Genomic DNA, 16,573 nt, shown 5'->3' on the forward strand with positions numbered 1-16,573 from the left:
GCTGGAAACCAAACCCTGTATATGCAACCCCCGAGAGAAAACTCTCGTGAGAACCATCCTACAGTTTTCTTTCCAGATTTAACTCTAATTTATTAAATTTCTTCCCTTGAACATCTAAGCCATCTCTTCCGAAACCAAAAACGTCCCAAGTATTCACCCTACTGCAAAAGATGCAAGCACTCAAAGACCCTTCTTTACCAAAACACTCTAATCCCTACAACTACCTTTTTACACAAGAAGTGTATTAATGCGACTACCCAAAGAACAGAGCAGACATGAGGGCCACTGTGCTTCACAACACATTTTCCAATATCCTATTTATATGTTATTTCTACAAAAGCCACCCATTCCAGAGGGAAAAGGCTTGCATCTTGAGATACATGCAGCTATCAGACAGCATCAAAGCGCTACACTAGATCATTTGATTTAAGCACCAAATGACTGCAGTGTGCTACTTTCAACATTTTTCTTAACAGAATTACCAACCTGAAGGGACAAGGGGTTGTTTCCATCCTGAGCTTTGGTCCAACAAGCAACGAGTTTTTCCACATTGCCAGCACAAATGTAACAGAGACAAGCCTGTGTCTGCAGAAGGCTGTCCCCCTCGCTCTCCAGCCTGTTACCCAGGAGATCTAGGAAAAACATGAACAAAGATGCTGGTGAATCACTTCGGTGATCCCTCTGTCCCTGCTGAGGATGTGGAAGCCTGCAACGTCTGTTGTGTCTCTGCTCAGCACAGCGAGAAGGGATATTGCCTCTGGGCTCCATCAGTAAAGGCATTTTCCGGTGTCCAGCACAGATTATCTCACGGGATCCCAGGGCACTTCAGAAGCAGTTAATATCATGGCAGCAAGGACTTGTCAAATGCCTGCAAATCTCAGACACATCACAGGGCACAGACCATCTGCCGACATGACAAAGGACAAGAGGCCAGGGTTGGATTCTCCCCTCCACCACCCACTTTTTGCAGTCCCTCATTTCAGGAGTGCGACCCAAGCATGCAACCAGCCAAGGAACTGTGAGCAACAAAGTCGTGATGCTGCTCTGGGCCAACATGTGCTGAAGTGGGTCATACAGCTCCCTAGACATCGTGGCTGGCATCTGAGGGGCACAGGGGTGTCAGGCACACAGCTATTGGTGATACAACTTCCTTAGGGGTTAAACCCAGACAGCTGTCTGCTGTGCAGCATACATGAGGGCAGGCATGCTCACTGCCTGTGAAAGAGGACTCCTTCCAAGAAGTCAAAATTAGGAAAGAAGAGTGAAAGCGCTTCTCTGAAACGTTTCCACTTGTGTCCCATACACAAACACTCCAAGACACTGGTCCCTTGGCTGAGACACCTGTCACATCAACATCACCCATTTGAAAACAGTAAGAGACCAGCAGCTGTGCACTACACAGGTGACACCAGGACACAAAGATGTGGGTTCTGTGCCCAGAAAAATCAGGGAACCTACTGGGAATGCACAGAACCCCAGAGGTTCCTCTCCTCCTCTGACACAGAACTGAAGAACCATATAATCCATCAAAGAAACTAGTGAGGCATTACAGTAATCTATTGGAAGGAAAACAGTCATGGCAAAGTGTAGTTTTGCTGTAAGCGGAATAAATGACATCCAGTCTGTAAAGTGTCCTTACCACAAAGGGCCGCAAATTCATCTGGCCTGGCGTAAGTGAGCACAGCAGCCAAAGCCTCTCTCCAATTCTGCAGATCACAAGACTGCACAATCTCTTTCCAGTTCTTCGTTACCACTGCAGTGATGAGCTAAACCAGAAGGAGAGAGACTACAGTTAAGATCTTGGTAGGATTTCCGTTATTTTTTGGGATACAGTATAATTTGTATCTATTCAAGTGTACTCATCCCCACTGTATCCAGGGTCACAGCAGATACTGCACTGCAATTCAACAGCTGCACAAGAGCACATTTTACTTCAAAAGGAGTTCAGTGAAAATCACAAAACAAGCTTAGATAACACAGACTGATCAATTATTCTTGCTACAAAATGTGCAAGAAAAGAATGCACGTATCTGCACGAGCTGGGATTGCTGCAGATGGTTTTCAGCACTGTTTTTGCAGACAATGATAACAAACTAAGTATTTAGCTACAAATCTTCTACACAATGCCCAGCAAGGGGTATGAATTTTGTTTGTGAAGCTGTTTCTTATCGGCTTCAAGCTCTTGGCCTCAGGCTGACCAGTGAGGGACAGTTGATAAGGCTGCCTGAAGGAAGAAGCTGGCACCAGTATCAACGTGAGCTGGCTGCAGTATCCCTACCCTGCACCCACGCACACGGGCTGCCTGTCCCCAAGCCCTCAGGACAAAATTCCAGTTTCTTCCATCTCAAACTCTGCCTCTGGTTATTTTGCTTCAGACAAAAGACAGACTTGGCAGCTGTGCTGCTATTTAGTGAACAGAGCCCTTGTAATGCCAAGACTTCAAGCTTAGAAACAGCTGAATAACCAGTAAGTGTGCAGTTTGGGACGAGAAAAGAAAAAAACACACCTGAACCTGAAATGCAAGGTCCTAACTACAAGGTCAACACTCACTTGTTAGCACAGGCACAGATAACTGGTCAGTTCTCCATAAAAATACCCTTTCCCAAAGGATGAACTACAGTGAAGAAATTTCTCACGCACTACAACATTCTCCTTCCGCTGATTAGGCCAGAGACAGGAAAGGAGCTGGGGGCGGGGGAAGAAATCCTGCAGTCTTAATACTTGAGAATGTTTTTCTCTTTTCAGTTGTTCACTAGTAGAAATGCAAATTGTTCCTATCTCAAACTGGATCGCAGGCAACGACCAGCAAAATCTCACTTACAAACCCTAACCTGTGGTGCTGCATGCTCTAACTCCCCAAAGTGACTGTGCTTTGTGGCCTTCAGCGCTACCCCAGGACAGCATTTAAGCACATGCCCATTTCATAGGCTGCCTCCTGCGGCTGTATAAAACAGCGTTCTTTTACAATGGACAGCTAAAAAGTGACCATGAACAACTTTGTCCCCTCCTCTAAAAGTGGTGATCCTTGCCAAACCAATTGTCCTGTGCTCTTTTAAGGCCACTTCTCCTGTTGCTACTTCCTCATGTCAGTAGTAAAGAAGAAAGATTTGAACGAGCAGCACCAGTAATCCCTAGCATTGCAAAAAACTAAAAAGAATAAAAACCAGCTGGCCATAACACACTGTCTCCTAGACAAAGGGTGATTGATCTACCCTGGGCACATTTAGTTGTCTTCTGTGCACACAGTGAAACGAAGCATAGGCAAAAATCTGTTAAGATTGATCACATGCAGAAATCAACATAACGCTGCTGGGACTGACCGTGGGTCACGTACAACTCTCGAAAAACACGACAAGATAACAGACTGAAATGCACGCTGCTTAAGGTATTTATCTTGTATCACTGAGAATCTACTAGTGTATATGCAACTCAGACACTGCAGACAAGACAAAGAATACTCTTTTTATGTATTGATATCCAGATAATGTGCCTCTTCCCTCCTTATCAATGCATTAAAAAATGAACAGAAATCCTTCTGCTCTGAGAACTTGTGGATGACTTGAACAGTTATTAGCTTCTCACATAAATAAACCTATGAAATGGCAAGAAAACTTTAAAGGTGAAAAAGGGAGTTGCCAAAGGCCTACATGCATCTTGTTTCTTAACTGAAAAAACATACCCTGGTAATTTTGCTCTGCATCTTAGCAAAGTACTTTTCCTGTGTCCTAGAAAGCAGCTCTTGTCCGCCTGCGATGGCCAAGATAATGGCGTCAGCCATCCGGTTATCATGCAAGCAAAGATCTACTGCGCTCTCAAAGTTACCCGTCAGCAAAGCCTGGGTAATCAAACCGTCCACATCTGCAAAAAGAGAGGAGTGTGTTTTCAAATGATGGCACAAAAGTCACTTAAATATGCAACAGCAAGCGATTCTGTCCAACTGTACAACACTGCACAAAGCTCTCTGCAAACCAGCCTGCTCCAGGCAGGTGCTTACAGCGATGCTCAAGTTCATCTCCAGTCTGAAACACACTATGGCCACAGTCACATCAGGCAGGGCACTTTAAGTATCACTTACCTTGCTGCAGAGCAAGATGCTAGCAAATGCTAGCAAGATGCTAAAGGTCCAAAGGACCTCTGAAACAACTACTCTGCATACAGTGCCAGAAACAAAGTCAAACCTAGACAGGAGGCAATGGCTTCTGTGTTATTCAAGATCCCCTGGGAGTTTCTGTACAAACAGTAATGTTAGCACTCCATGCCTGATCAAGTATGTGTTCTTTTATATCAGAAATCATCCAGAGTAGCTGCATTTCAGTGATGGGGGTATGAGTGCTGTATACTTCCTTTCCTTCCCTTCCCTAAAGAAGCTGTATTTTCAAGTGTCTTGGAACTGCTGTGAAATGAATGAGTTAGAGGCAAGTCATGATAGTCCTTCACAATCTGTGCAGAAATTGCCTTCTCACTGGAACACCAGTATCAACATCAGTATATACAATGAAATCAATATCAAGGGTTTAGGTTTTTTTTACCTCCACTAACAGAGATGTTAAATGTCGTCTTTGCAGATCCCAAATCTTCAGTTTCTTGTTTATGGTCCTTCACCCTCTAAGAGAAAGGAAAAGCATAATTTTTGAGATTATGCAAGCACCTGGAATATACACACCCATTTTAAAAAAACACGGCTCTTGCCGTTAAAGACAGACCTTCAGACTACCGCTCACCCAAGAGATCATTGACTCAGAAGGAAAAGTATGCCTGTCATTTGTTAGAACGCTGCTTCAGCACAGGATAATCAACTTGCCCTGGTGCCTGCACAAAGTCAACTCCTAAGCAAACTGAGAAAAGCCTGGGCTTATCAAAGGACCTCCACTGCATGTAAACACACCATTATAAAATCATTGTTCTGAGAGATCAGAGTAGACCATTTTTTAAAATGGATACCAAAGGGAAAAAGGCACTGGAAGCCCCAGATTTCTCATCACAAGGGAAGGCTTATGCAAACAACAAATGTGCGTACCTAGAGATCACAAGTACCAGCAACTGGACAGCTGGATCCTGGGTACTGACTTGCATACGTGCACCTGTGCCCATATACACAAAACCTCCTTAAAGCAAAACAGCCACAACCACAAAATCAGAAACCCTCTCCCTTCCCTCCTCTTTTACCTTCAACCCCTACCAAGAACAGCCTCTGTAATGCTACCTAGGTTTCACTTTGCTCCACTTAGACTTTCAGCTCATCCTCAAAACACTCTGCACTAGGCACACACCCTAGTTTAATTAAGCAAAACACATGAACAGGCGCTTAATTTTCAACACAAGGCCAATGTTGTCCACACAGACTTAAGCATTTTGCACTCGGTACAGGAGCCCTGAGCGGACAGAAGTTGCTTTTTTATAAAATTCCCCCCAAGAATTACACAGCATTTCCTGCAAGTACTTGGATTTTGGGATTTCAAACAAAACTTTTCAATAATAATAATAAAAAAAAGATATCAAGAGAGGAGTCTTTCTCCACCATCAATTTTCAAAACACAGCCTACGAAGAATGCAGGAATTGTCCCACGGATTGCCTCCTCTATCATAAGCCAGTGTGCTAGTACATGCAGTGAGAGTTCAAGAGTCTGAGACTACCGGGCTTATATGCTGATCAGTGAAATTGTACTTCAGAGGATGAAGAACAAGTAGACAGTCGACCAAGAACACGCATTTGGGATGGGGAGGTAAGTCTGAAACAGGCTTTATGTTCGGCTTATGAAAGGAGGCAGCGTCTAAAAAGCGTTTTGCTGTCAGATAATGTGTGATGTGTGTTTGGTATCAGTTGAGAATGTGCTGTGACTGTCACAGGAATAACATGCCCATCCAGTTACTTTATGTAACTGCAACATCAGGTCAATCTCACAAATATCTACCACCCATGCTGACAGGATAAGGTCATGTTTGGCTGTGAATTCTCTCCTAGAAGAGACATTTGTTACGAGACATCTAATATCTTCATGATTGCATACAGCAAAATCCTTACACCTGCCACTACAGCACCTAATGAATTAACAAGCAATCAAGAACCTAACCTAAGGAAAGCACTCTGATTTGGTGTCCTTAACAGGCTGTTATATAGAGTCAACAAGTGCACCACACCAGCATGCGTGAGCCATAAACCACCATTCTCATCTTCACCGACAACTGCAGACAGGCACCAAGCACGGGTTTGAGCACAGGCTGCATAGGCAGTTTTGGACTAACAGCTCAAATTCTAACTTAAAAGGGAGACTGAAGGAATGGGGGAGAATGAAGCTGGCCTGTTCATGCAGCAATACTAGTATTTTCAGTGCTATTAACCTCACATGGCAGAGGCTGGGTCCTTAGTTCTAATTACAGACCTGTCCCCATACTTGAAACACAGGGCTGAAAACAATGCTGCTCAAATGGACAAAACCGAACAAAAGCTGTAGGATCCCAAGGGCAGATGCGGTGCAGCACAAACTGCCTGTGATAAACCTGGCTGAACCATTGCAACAGGCATTCAGAAGTCAGCTAGCTACCAAAGCCCTGATACTGGCTGTTCAGGTGCAACGGAGATGGATGGCACTGTAACATCAGTGGGACCAATGCAGAGGATGAATATTCCTGCTCTCCTCCACTACCACAGCTGCATCTCTGCACAGGGTTGTACCTAGAAACAGGTCAGTAATAAGCTGTCAGCTTGGCAATAATCAACCAGAGGGAGGGAAGAAAGGAATGAGGAAAGTGGTGGTGGGGGGGGGAGAAAGGAATGCATTAGAGTTGTAGCAGCATATCATTTATTACGTGTTAGGGAAGCGTCAGTGAAAATTATGGCAAAATAAAGTCCTTCAGTCTGGTGCCAGCTGGATTGTTACAAAACGTGTTTGTTCTTCATTGCCACCAAAATCTATTCGCATGATGTCTGAGGCTGATGAGAAAATCTCAAGCAACTTAACAAGAGCCCACATTTTACTCATTCTAATAACTTCTTGTATTTCCATATGTCCTCAGCACTGGGAAAACCCAACAAAATAAAATGCTCTTAAAAGTAACAAAGTAAATACACAGGAGGTCAACAGGCTTAGTCTAGAGGGCCACAGATACCTCTCTAGAGAGCTGCTCCTCTGTAGCCCGGCCTTCTTCCCCCTCGTTTGGTAGAGATTCATCAGATTCTGCAGGAGCCTTCAGCAGAGAGAAGATGCCATTAACAAAAAAAAAAAAAAAAAAAAAAAAAAGCCAGTGAAACAGGAAGAAATACTTTGCACTGCAGCCACTTTCCAACCACCAATAGCCAGAACCAGACTGCAAATCACAGAAATGCATTGATAATATATGCTTGAGTATGACAAACATGATAGAGACACTCCATTTCTTTGCTCTTTGTTATTACACAGTACCTTGTGCCATTTTCATCTTAACTGCCTAAAATCATGCAGTAAAACTTTTCTTCCCCATTAAGTAACTACAGATGACATTCTGAATATCTACAGCACAGAAGCAATGCAATCCTCCCATTTAGACTCAGGCTATCATAATTACAACGGGCAATGTCTGAACTGTATTTATCACTCTTGCAGGGAAGTGTTATGGACCACACTCACAGTCCTGTTTTTAAAGCCTGGGGAAGGTGCTGCTCTTGAAACCAGCTGCCAGGCAGCAAGGCTCTGCCCTGTCTCACGGGCAGCACAAGGTATAACAGTGGGCAAAACACAAGCAGCAAAAAGGAAAGGTGGAGGGACGTCACTGAGACCTTGAACTAAAACCTGTGACTGAGAGCCTTTCGTTGGGAAAACAGGGGGGACAACACTTGAGTGCAAAAAGTGTCATTGGTTGGTTGTTTTTTTTTAAGTAAGTACCTTCATCCTACTGAATGTAAGAACTTGTCATATGCTGGGTTATTTCTGACTTACTTTGGGACAGCTGCCAAGCAGAAAGAAAAATTATTCTTACTTCGCACTTACCATGGCATTACGAAACTGAACAGAGAGTTGGACACATGTGTTTGCTTACCTCTCCCAAGTCACCATCTGCAAGACCCTCTTTATTCAGAGTGGATGCAATCTAGAAAGCAAACAAGATTTAAGTCCCATTTTATTTTAGAGAGGCAGACCTCTCACTGATGTCTCCGACTGCAAAATTGGCACATGTAGCTAATATGTTGCTTGCAGAACAGTTAACATGATACTAAAGCTATTTCCTTTCCCAGCCTGGCGCTGGATTTACTTGCTAAGTCTCTTGGCACCCCAAGCTCTGATGGCATCAGAGGCATAGCTGCTCTATGCCTTTAACCTTTCAATTGTTAACTCAAAGGCCTCAAACCTCACTAGAGCTACTGGAAACCACAGTAATAAAAACAGTATCAGAGCACGCAGGAAAAAACCCTCTGTCTGCTCTGGTTAGGGAAAATGAAGGAGTGACAATCCTTGCGGAGAAGGGAGCCTGTCAGGGAGCTGTGGTTTCAAGCACAGCCGGCATATGGCTGCGGGCTAGGTATGGAAGGTATCTTCCAAGGTATGGAAGAGTTAAAATGCCTGGCTTTTTTTTTTTGCTTTGCAAAGCAAATCATGACTCCAGATTCAATCAGGGCCTTTAAAAATGCCAATTTAATGTATAGTTTAGAATACATGCAGAAAGTATTTTAGTTCAGCACCTGGGAGCCTGAGGTCCCTAACGCTGCTAACATTATGCATTGCTTTTAGTATTGCAGGCTTTATTTTACCCTTGTAGGCTGGTTTTCACAAAAAGCTGAGCTCAAATTACTAGAGGTAGTTTTCTCTTTCATTTTTAATCATTAGTTTACAATAGAAAGGATAAATCCAGGACTCGAATGGCATATGAGAATCACACGTTTTAAGAAGATAAAAACCAAAACACCATGTTCTTAACAGCTTATTCCAAGAAGCTGAAGTCTCTGACCCTTTTTTGCTTTCCTTACCCTACCAGTAACATGAAAAACAAGTTGTGGTTTAGTAAGTTTATCATCTGGGTATCACATATTTTCAGACGAGCTGTCCTGTATTGCTTCTCAACACTAAAAAACATGGATTCAACTTCAACATAGAATGCTTTGTTGAGAAACAGCTACCTGAAAACATGGCCTTGCAACTCCCCACATCTGTTCCTCAAATACTGAAATAATGCGGTAGGCCCAGCATTTCAGGTCACTCAACTCAGCTACGCCTGTTTTCCCAGCTTCTCCCCATGCCCGGAGCGTACCAAGCCCAGAGAAACAGCAGCAGTGGGCTGCAGTCTGCATGAGGCCACTCCACAGGACCCCTGCTAAATTTCAACCGGATTTTCTAATTGAGATCTGCTTTACAAAAACAGGATTCCCCTTGCTGTGCTTGCCTTTGATTCAAGCAACAAAAATTTAGAAGCTGAGGACAGACTGCTAGCAAAACCATTATTTTTTCCTGTAATCATAATAAGTTTGCCATGGAGGCCATTTAATTCGTAACCATAATGACGTTTTTATGGAGCCGCTCTTTGAAATTAAAAATTAGTTTGATACAATGAAAATGAGTCAAACGTTCACATCGATTGAATCAGAACTGAAGAAATACTAGACAGTTCCTGGGTACAGCACTGAAAGCAACAAAGAGCCAAAATGCACAGCAGGTACCCCCTATAACACTAAAATAAGAATCTTCTTCCAACTTGGAAAAAAACTCTATACTTCAGATGTGCAAGTTGCTTCCTGGTAATAGAAATTTTGCTTTCCAAACGTAACCAGGTTTGATCTTTGTTTTGGGGGGTTTTTGTGCAGCGGTGGTTTTTTGTTAGTTTTTGGGTTTTTTTGGTTGGTTGGTTGGTTTGGTTTTTTTAAAATGAATGGTGTCCCCACAAAAAACCCCCATATTTAAACAGAGGCTCTGGCACCATGGGTAACAGCTATATTATGGCTATTAGGAGAGCTGTAGCACTGACAAATACTATCTGCTGGGAAACACAGCAAAAATAACGTTGTATAAAATTGTTTATTGTATTGTATAGCCTGTGGATACTGGTAATTGCTCTTCCAGTCCCACAGGTAAATGAGTACTTCAACCATCCATGGCATCGTCAGCATCTTAGCCTGTGCTCTGCGGATACATCCACCGGTAAAGCATTTAACACAAGCACAGCTGCCAGGCACATTTACCTTCTTCCTCAGATCATCTTTCCTGTATCCCAAGAGCTCAAGGTACTTAATGCGTGAATCTTCTTCAAAGTTCACCTTTAAAAAACAAAAGTTAAGAATACATCGCAATTCACAATTTTTCATTTTCTCTCTCACTGGCTTTTTACTTGACTGGCACAAATTACCCAGTGAGAGCTAGTGACTCTTCTTTACCAGACTGAGTAATAAAGAGAACTGGAAAGGCATTCAGTCACTTGGGCATCTGAGCAGGTAGGCAAGGCTTCAGTCTGCTTCCTGTAAGTGAACAATCTACTTATCTGCTTCACTTGGAAACCTCTAAATGTTCATGGTCAGTAGTGAAATGCACATCTAAAACTGTCCAAAAGCTTTATCCCTTCTCACCAGCTCCCTGTACAAAGATGTACTGATGGGGGATGTCAAAAAATACAAGATACCTTCCCTCAAGCCTTGGCTTCTGCCACAATTTCACATGAATCCTGCAAACATCCCTGGCCCTGAGGACCCTCTCTCTTCTGGTGGACCACCTCCAACAACAGGGCTTATGGGCACTATTTCCACAGCTTACACTTTTGGTTCCCAGAAACTCTTCTGCTAAAACACCATAATGTGCACCATTGTGCAACCATTTCTGCACTGGCTTTCCAAGTCAGTGGGGAACTCCTAAATTACTGTTATCCTGTTACCTTTAAGAAAGCCCACACATTTTTCTCAAAGTCAGCCTGGGCCATGTCGATTTTCTTCTGGCAGTAGCTGACAAAGCCTTCGGACTGCACAGCCTCCTGCAGCTGGTTCGAGCGGGCAAGGAACTCCTTCTCCGTAACAACCTGGCTTACGTAGACATAGTGACACTGCTGCTGCTGCTCGATGCCTGGCTGCTGCTGAGACTTGGCATTCTCAAATGTAACCAGCTTGCCTCCAAACTGGAATTGAAGCACACATGCAGTATGTAAATATACAAGGATACACTGGAGCGTATGTGAAAAAGTATGCACAGACACATATGTATGCATATGATTTTATAGAGTGTATACATGCTTATTGCCCAATAGACAAACATTCCTGACATCAACTCATTGATTTTTTTTTTCCACCACTCCATATTTCTTTGCATGTAAGGAGCTTGCTGGATAAGCGGGTGCACATTTATTAAGATTTATGAACACAAGTACTCCTGTGCCTGTTCTTCCTCAGGCAAAAGACTGATGAGAAACTGAGAACTGGAGCTGTGGGTCTGTACAGTGCCCAGCATAAACAAAGTACCTCATAATATTGCAACGTAATTACCAAAAAAACCTATGCATCATTAAATAAATGCTCAAGCACGGTGTCTACCCTGCTCTTGACAGGCTGTTTACCAGTTAAAAAACCTACAGAGAGGTGGGCAGTAAGTTGTGTAATCATTTGGAGAGCAGCAAAAGCAACAGAAGAAAAAAAATTAGAGGGGGCTTATAATATTATTTCATTGTATAGCTCAAATTTAATTTACACAGACCAGTCCAATAAGTGACAAAGTCAGCATTACAAAAAGCAAAAAGCTTAGCCAAGAAAAAGACTGACAGCTGGCTCCTGGAAAACCAGGATGAATAAGGGAATAAACACCATTACAAAATGACACATCGATCAGCGTCTAGGGAAAAGTCGCTTCTCTTTTATGGGAGAAAATGGCATTTAATTTGTGCATCAGATCATGAATAAGCATGCATACAATCCTAAAAACCAAGCAGTATTTTGGCAAAGAAATCCATTTCAAGCGGACAGGCTTCAGCAGATCTGTAAGAAATGGCCCATGGGTCTAGAAAAATAAACCAAAGGTGGAGCCAAAGAGCAGACAACTCCACTCTCACAAAAAGCAAGGCTTTGCCACCCTCTCACCTGGCTCCTCTGCAAATCAACCAGCCATGGAGGAGCCTAGCTGTGTGCTGCTACAGCAACCCCTGCTACCTTGATCTAACCTGAGTATTCTCCACCATACTGACTCACATAATAGCTTCAAACTGCACTCAAGCCTCAGATATACGCCCAGTTTGGTCCCATTCCCCCCTCCCAATGTATATTTGTTTACTCCAAAGCAAGCACTGCACATAAATAAAAGCAAAGCCCTAGTCCTAAACCAGAGAGAAGTAAATGCATGTTTCTCCTTTTTTTCTTTTTCTCCAAGCATTTTTGTCACTTTTGCTTGCTTGCTGTCCTAAGCGCCCAGTCTGGAAGCTGCTGCAAGCATCTCCCACCACGACTACAAATAGGGGAAGTTCTCCCAAGGTGGAGCATAATGTCGAAATCCCCTCTTCCTAAAGCGTTTTGCAGGTGCCACCACACTATGTCCCTTCCCTGGCTGGCCAACTGTCTTGCCTCCTGCTTACCGAGAACGATGCTCCCACAGGTCTCCGGATCCATTTGGGTGGTTTCTTTAGGGGCAAAACGACACACTGGGGGGTGGTCTGCTGGGGAAGCTGCAGGGGCGGGAGGGGCTGTCCCATACCAAAAGGATCGAGGTTCCCAAAAGACGATGAAAGCTTCAATAACAAAAGGGGGAAAACCCAAAAGTCACATATCTATATCACATATATATCACATATAAAGTCACATATACATCACATATAAACTAAACAGTAGCATTTATTTGCACCAGATTGGCACTCCTGCAAGCAGGGCTGCAGACAGCCACTGAAGACTTCACATGAGCTCATGTTTCCCCTCCTCCCACTTTCTGTCCATATTCTTAGCTGAACATTTCTCAATACCTGGTCAACTTGCTTCTGCCTCAAGCCATCCGTGCTGCCTCCCATGATGGAGTAAACACTGATCCGCCCATCGAATGAAGCTGCAGACAAGACAGCAGGATTCCTGGGACACCACTGGATATCAAAGCACCACTGTGTGTTCGTGGGCAACTCGTACAGCACCTGGGAAGCAAAAACAAGTCCAACAAATTAGGGCTTTTATGAAGCACCAGGTCCAACAGCAAACAATTTTCCTGCCTGCCCTGAGACTGGTCTGCTCTTCTTGCTCCCCTGCAGCGTCCATGTCACCCACCAACAGTGGGCAAACCCTGACAATTGGCAAACAGGAGATTATCACACACCACGGCTTAATGTCTTTCTCCTGCCATTAAATCTTCTGTTTAATCCACACAGGACAAACTATACAGGCAGGGTATTGTCTGTGCTTTCCCACTGCAAGTTGTGAGCTGCTGCTGATATTCATGCCTGCTCATTCAGAGCTAATCTGGGTATCTCCACGCACTACACAGAGACATGTCCAGGCTCCAAAGTAAGTCTGTTTTGAAGTTAAAACCTGCACTCTGGGTATACAGCCTCTCCTGCCCTGGAACAGACAAGCCCACTACCACAGCAGACATTTAACCATGAACTAGGAGAAACTCAAAGAGCAAAATGTGAACTGCCTCGTTGTCTCCCAGGAAACTGGTTTTTATTTTTAATAAAAACAGGTAGTATAATTTATCCCCATGTAAAGCCTTCCTAACAGCACAGAATCCAGCTCAGGTAATTCATTTACCACCCCACAGCTTTTGCACTTTTGGTCCAATGCCTGAATTTTAGAAACACTTCTCTGTCCTCCAGGATTATTGCCCATTGCAGGCAAGGAGCCCTCCAGCGTGCCTGAAGCCATTCTCCTGGTCTAGGGGCAAACACTCAAGTTGGCTCAAAAAAGGATCTGCATTCCCCCCAGGCCCAAAAGAGCACAGTGGGAACACATTCAAGTGGCTCTCTCTGATCTGCTGTTGTTGTAGTAACTTACAAAATCCCTCTGGTCTGGATAAAAGTTCTTACGCTTACAGAAGGAAAAAGGCAATTGCAACAGCAATCCAACCACATCGGGCCCAAACCAAAAGAGCAGGAAGCAAATACTTAGTTTAAGTGGGGCCATTTCTATCCCTTATAATGAGCAGGGACCTTACCACTTAACAGGAGGGAAGCCGTAAGGACAAACATGTCATATCAGCAATACCAGGAAGGAATTCTGCACCAGCAGAACAAGCTCAGAAGGCACATATACCAAACACAAGTACCCAGGACAGGGAGAAACATCCCACAGAAGTACCATTCCCAGGAATGCAAGCACACCAACACCTGCTTTGCATATGGCACTGTGCCACCTCCGAACAGAGAGCTTTTTTTAAGTGATGTGCGTACAATACCTCGCCTGTGTTAGGGTTGGAGCAGAGAATTTTAGCATCCTTCCCACAGCTAAGGAGCAGCTCCGAATCCGCCATACTCCAAGCAATGGACAATATACCCCTGCATGAAAAGTCACAACCAAAAAAAGTTTAATGTAAATGCAAAATTGTGATAAATAAAGCGTATTTGTAAGTTGAGTTTCTACGTTAGCTGAGCGTTCCACCTCAAAATACCCTCCCCACTCCTTTGTCTTACAAGAGGAGAAAATTTTCAATCGGCACTGTATTTATTGAAATAGATGCTTTCTATTTTCTGCATGAAGAGGTATAAAGGTGCAGCCACTGTATCTGAAAATTGAATACAACAGTCATGTGGGAGAACGTGGACACCAATGTAACAAAATGGTTTGCTTGCCTGCAGTATCAGTAACATACAGTGTGCAAACCTGTAGGTAAGGTCAGTGACTACAAAGTTTGTCAGCTTCTTTTTACTAGCAGGAGATTCAAGTCAGCAGAACCACTGGCAGCAGTTTTGGTAGAAGCTGCAACACAGACTTAATGCTGTTCTCTTTCCTTAAATCAAGCGCTGGTTTTGGGCAATAAGGAAAGTTTCACTAACAACTGAGGAGGGATGAAAATTTAACAAAAGCTTTCCTTGTACCCAAATTTAAGGCATTTAGGGGACTGAGGGGCAGAGAGACTGTGCACGTCCACACGTAAGGATGTGCCCAGGTATGCCTTCAGTCCATTATTCAGGCAAAATCAACTATTAACTCTTTGCACCTCAGCTTCCTCTTCTTGAAAAGCATAGAAACAAAGCAGCAACTTCAGTGTTTCAACAGGATGGTGTTTTTTTTATTCTGGGGCCTGTTCCCTTCAAACCAGGGCCCCCCAAAAGGCAAGCCTTTCAGGACACAGGATTGGCTAGTCATCAAGCCAGCATATAATGCTGCCTACTGCTGGAATCACCACCTCCAACTAAGTGAGCCTTCACAGGGAACTGCACAAGAAATGGGATGTACAAACTGGTACACGGTCACCAACAGTGCAAACACCATGGAGCAGCAGGCTACGTAATACTCGTACCTTGTATGACTTTCTAGAACACGAAGCGGTGAGGAGGCAAATCTTAGGTCCCACATCTGAATCACAGGCAACCTGTCATCCTCCGAGGCCAAAACCATCTGGGTAGCAACATCAGGGTGCCATGCCAGGCCTGAGCAGTGCATCTGAGGGACAACAGTGAGCCACAGCATAAAATAACTAAGCAGCACTAAAGGACAAAAGACAACTAGCCTAAATACGTCTACATGCATGGCAAAACACCGTTGTGAGGGAATTTGCAGCTGTGTTTCTGGGCATTATTTCTGACTGCATTCAGATCACGATACTCTCCTCATTTCTGAGTAAGGAAATGAGTTAGTTTGCAGCTAGTTTCACAAGGTCGTCTTAAAGACATGACACTGTGCTGTCCTGTTCACAATCCTACGTTTTAATGTAAGAAAACTGTGAAGTCCTCAGCACAAATCTTTTTCTCTAATATTTTTATTGATATTTAATAAAAGGCAATTTTAGGCAGAGGTTATTGTCATGTGAACATTTTATCACTACACTACAATCACATGATGAAGACAGTCTACCCTGCTGCTGTTATGTTGGTCAACAAACACAAATCATTGAGAGTTACACAGTTTACCAGAATAAGAGTGCAGACCAAGCAGCTACTTCAGGAGAACCCATTTGTAAATTTTATTTTGAACTCTTGCTACATCTTCAAAGTTTGTTATAGCAACATTCCATTTTGCCTTTCCCAAGCTCAGCTGCAGCCTGCTCCCATTTCCACATCCAGACCAGCAGAAGCGCAGGCCCCAGCTCCATCAGTCATCAGTGTCCTGCCAGGGCTCAGCCCTTATGCTCATCCCACCTGTGAGGCCAAGGAGGAAGCCCTCTCTGCCTGAGCACTAAGTCATGACATCACCTTCTCTGTGAGATTAAATGTGCTCACCCAGAGCACATCAGCTGCAGCCTCATCTCTCCAGCAGGCCAAACATGTCACTTCTGAGTAGCTGAATAAAAATCTTTCTGTGGCAGCCCCAAACAGATGAGTAATGGCTTTCTCCAAATTAACTTATCACTCTGATAGGAAATCTGAGTGCCTTGCCTTGCGTCAATCTGCATCTGCGTATTTTTGTTCAGGCAAACAAAACACACAATGGACAATCCCTCTGCATATACACAGCCTTTTAAGAGAAAGCACTAGATATTTAGCATGTTGTACAAAACTAGGCCAG

At 43.7% G+C, this 16,573-nt stretch overlaps 1 protein-coding gene across 12 annotated transcripts in view; it reads right to left on the bottom strand.

Annotated features, from left to right (window-relative positions):
* SEC31A (SEC31 homolog A, COPII coat complex component) overlaps positions 1-16,573 on the bottom strand; it is a 45,058-nt gene that overhangs the window by 20,346 nt on the left and 8,139 nt on the right. For all 12 annotated transcript variants that reach the window (XM_054202511.1, XM_054202508.1, XM_054202507.1 and 9 more), the window contains exons 8-19: positions 15,369-15,511; positions 14,304-14,403; positions 12,886-13,047; positions 12,505-12,657; positions 10,828-11,064; positions 10,145-10,219; positions 8,014-8,064; positions 7,108-7,185; positions 4,530-4,605; positions 3,680-3,858; positions 1,640-1,766; positions 487-632 (exon numbers count right to left, since the gene is read on the bottom strand). In XM_054202511.1, coding sequence (XP_054058486.1) covers positions 487-632; positions 1,640-1,766; positions 3,680-3,858; positions 4,530-4,605; positions 7,108-7,185; positions 8,014-8,064; positions 10,145-10,219; positions 10,828-11,064; positions 12,505-12,657; positions 12,886-13,047; positions 14,304-14,403; positions 15,369-15,511 — 1,527 coding nt within the window. The remainder of the gene's footprint in view (positions 1-486; positions 633-1,639; positions 1,767-3,679; positions 3,859-4,529; positions 4,606-7,107; positions 7,186-8,013; positions 8,065-10,144; positions 10,220-10,827; positions 11,065-12,504; positions 12,658-12,885; positions 13,048-14,303; positions 14,404-15,368; positions 15,512-16,573) is intronic.

Source organism: Rissa tridactyla, chromosome 5 (genome assembly GCF_028500815.1).
Source record: "Rissa tridactyla isolate bRisTri1 chromosome 5, bRisTri1.patW.cur.20221130, whole genome shotgun sequence".
In the NCBI taxonomy this organism is placed as follows: domain Eukaryota; kingdom Metazoa; phylum Chordata; class Aves; order Charadriiformes; family Laridae; genus Rissa; species Rissa tridactyla.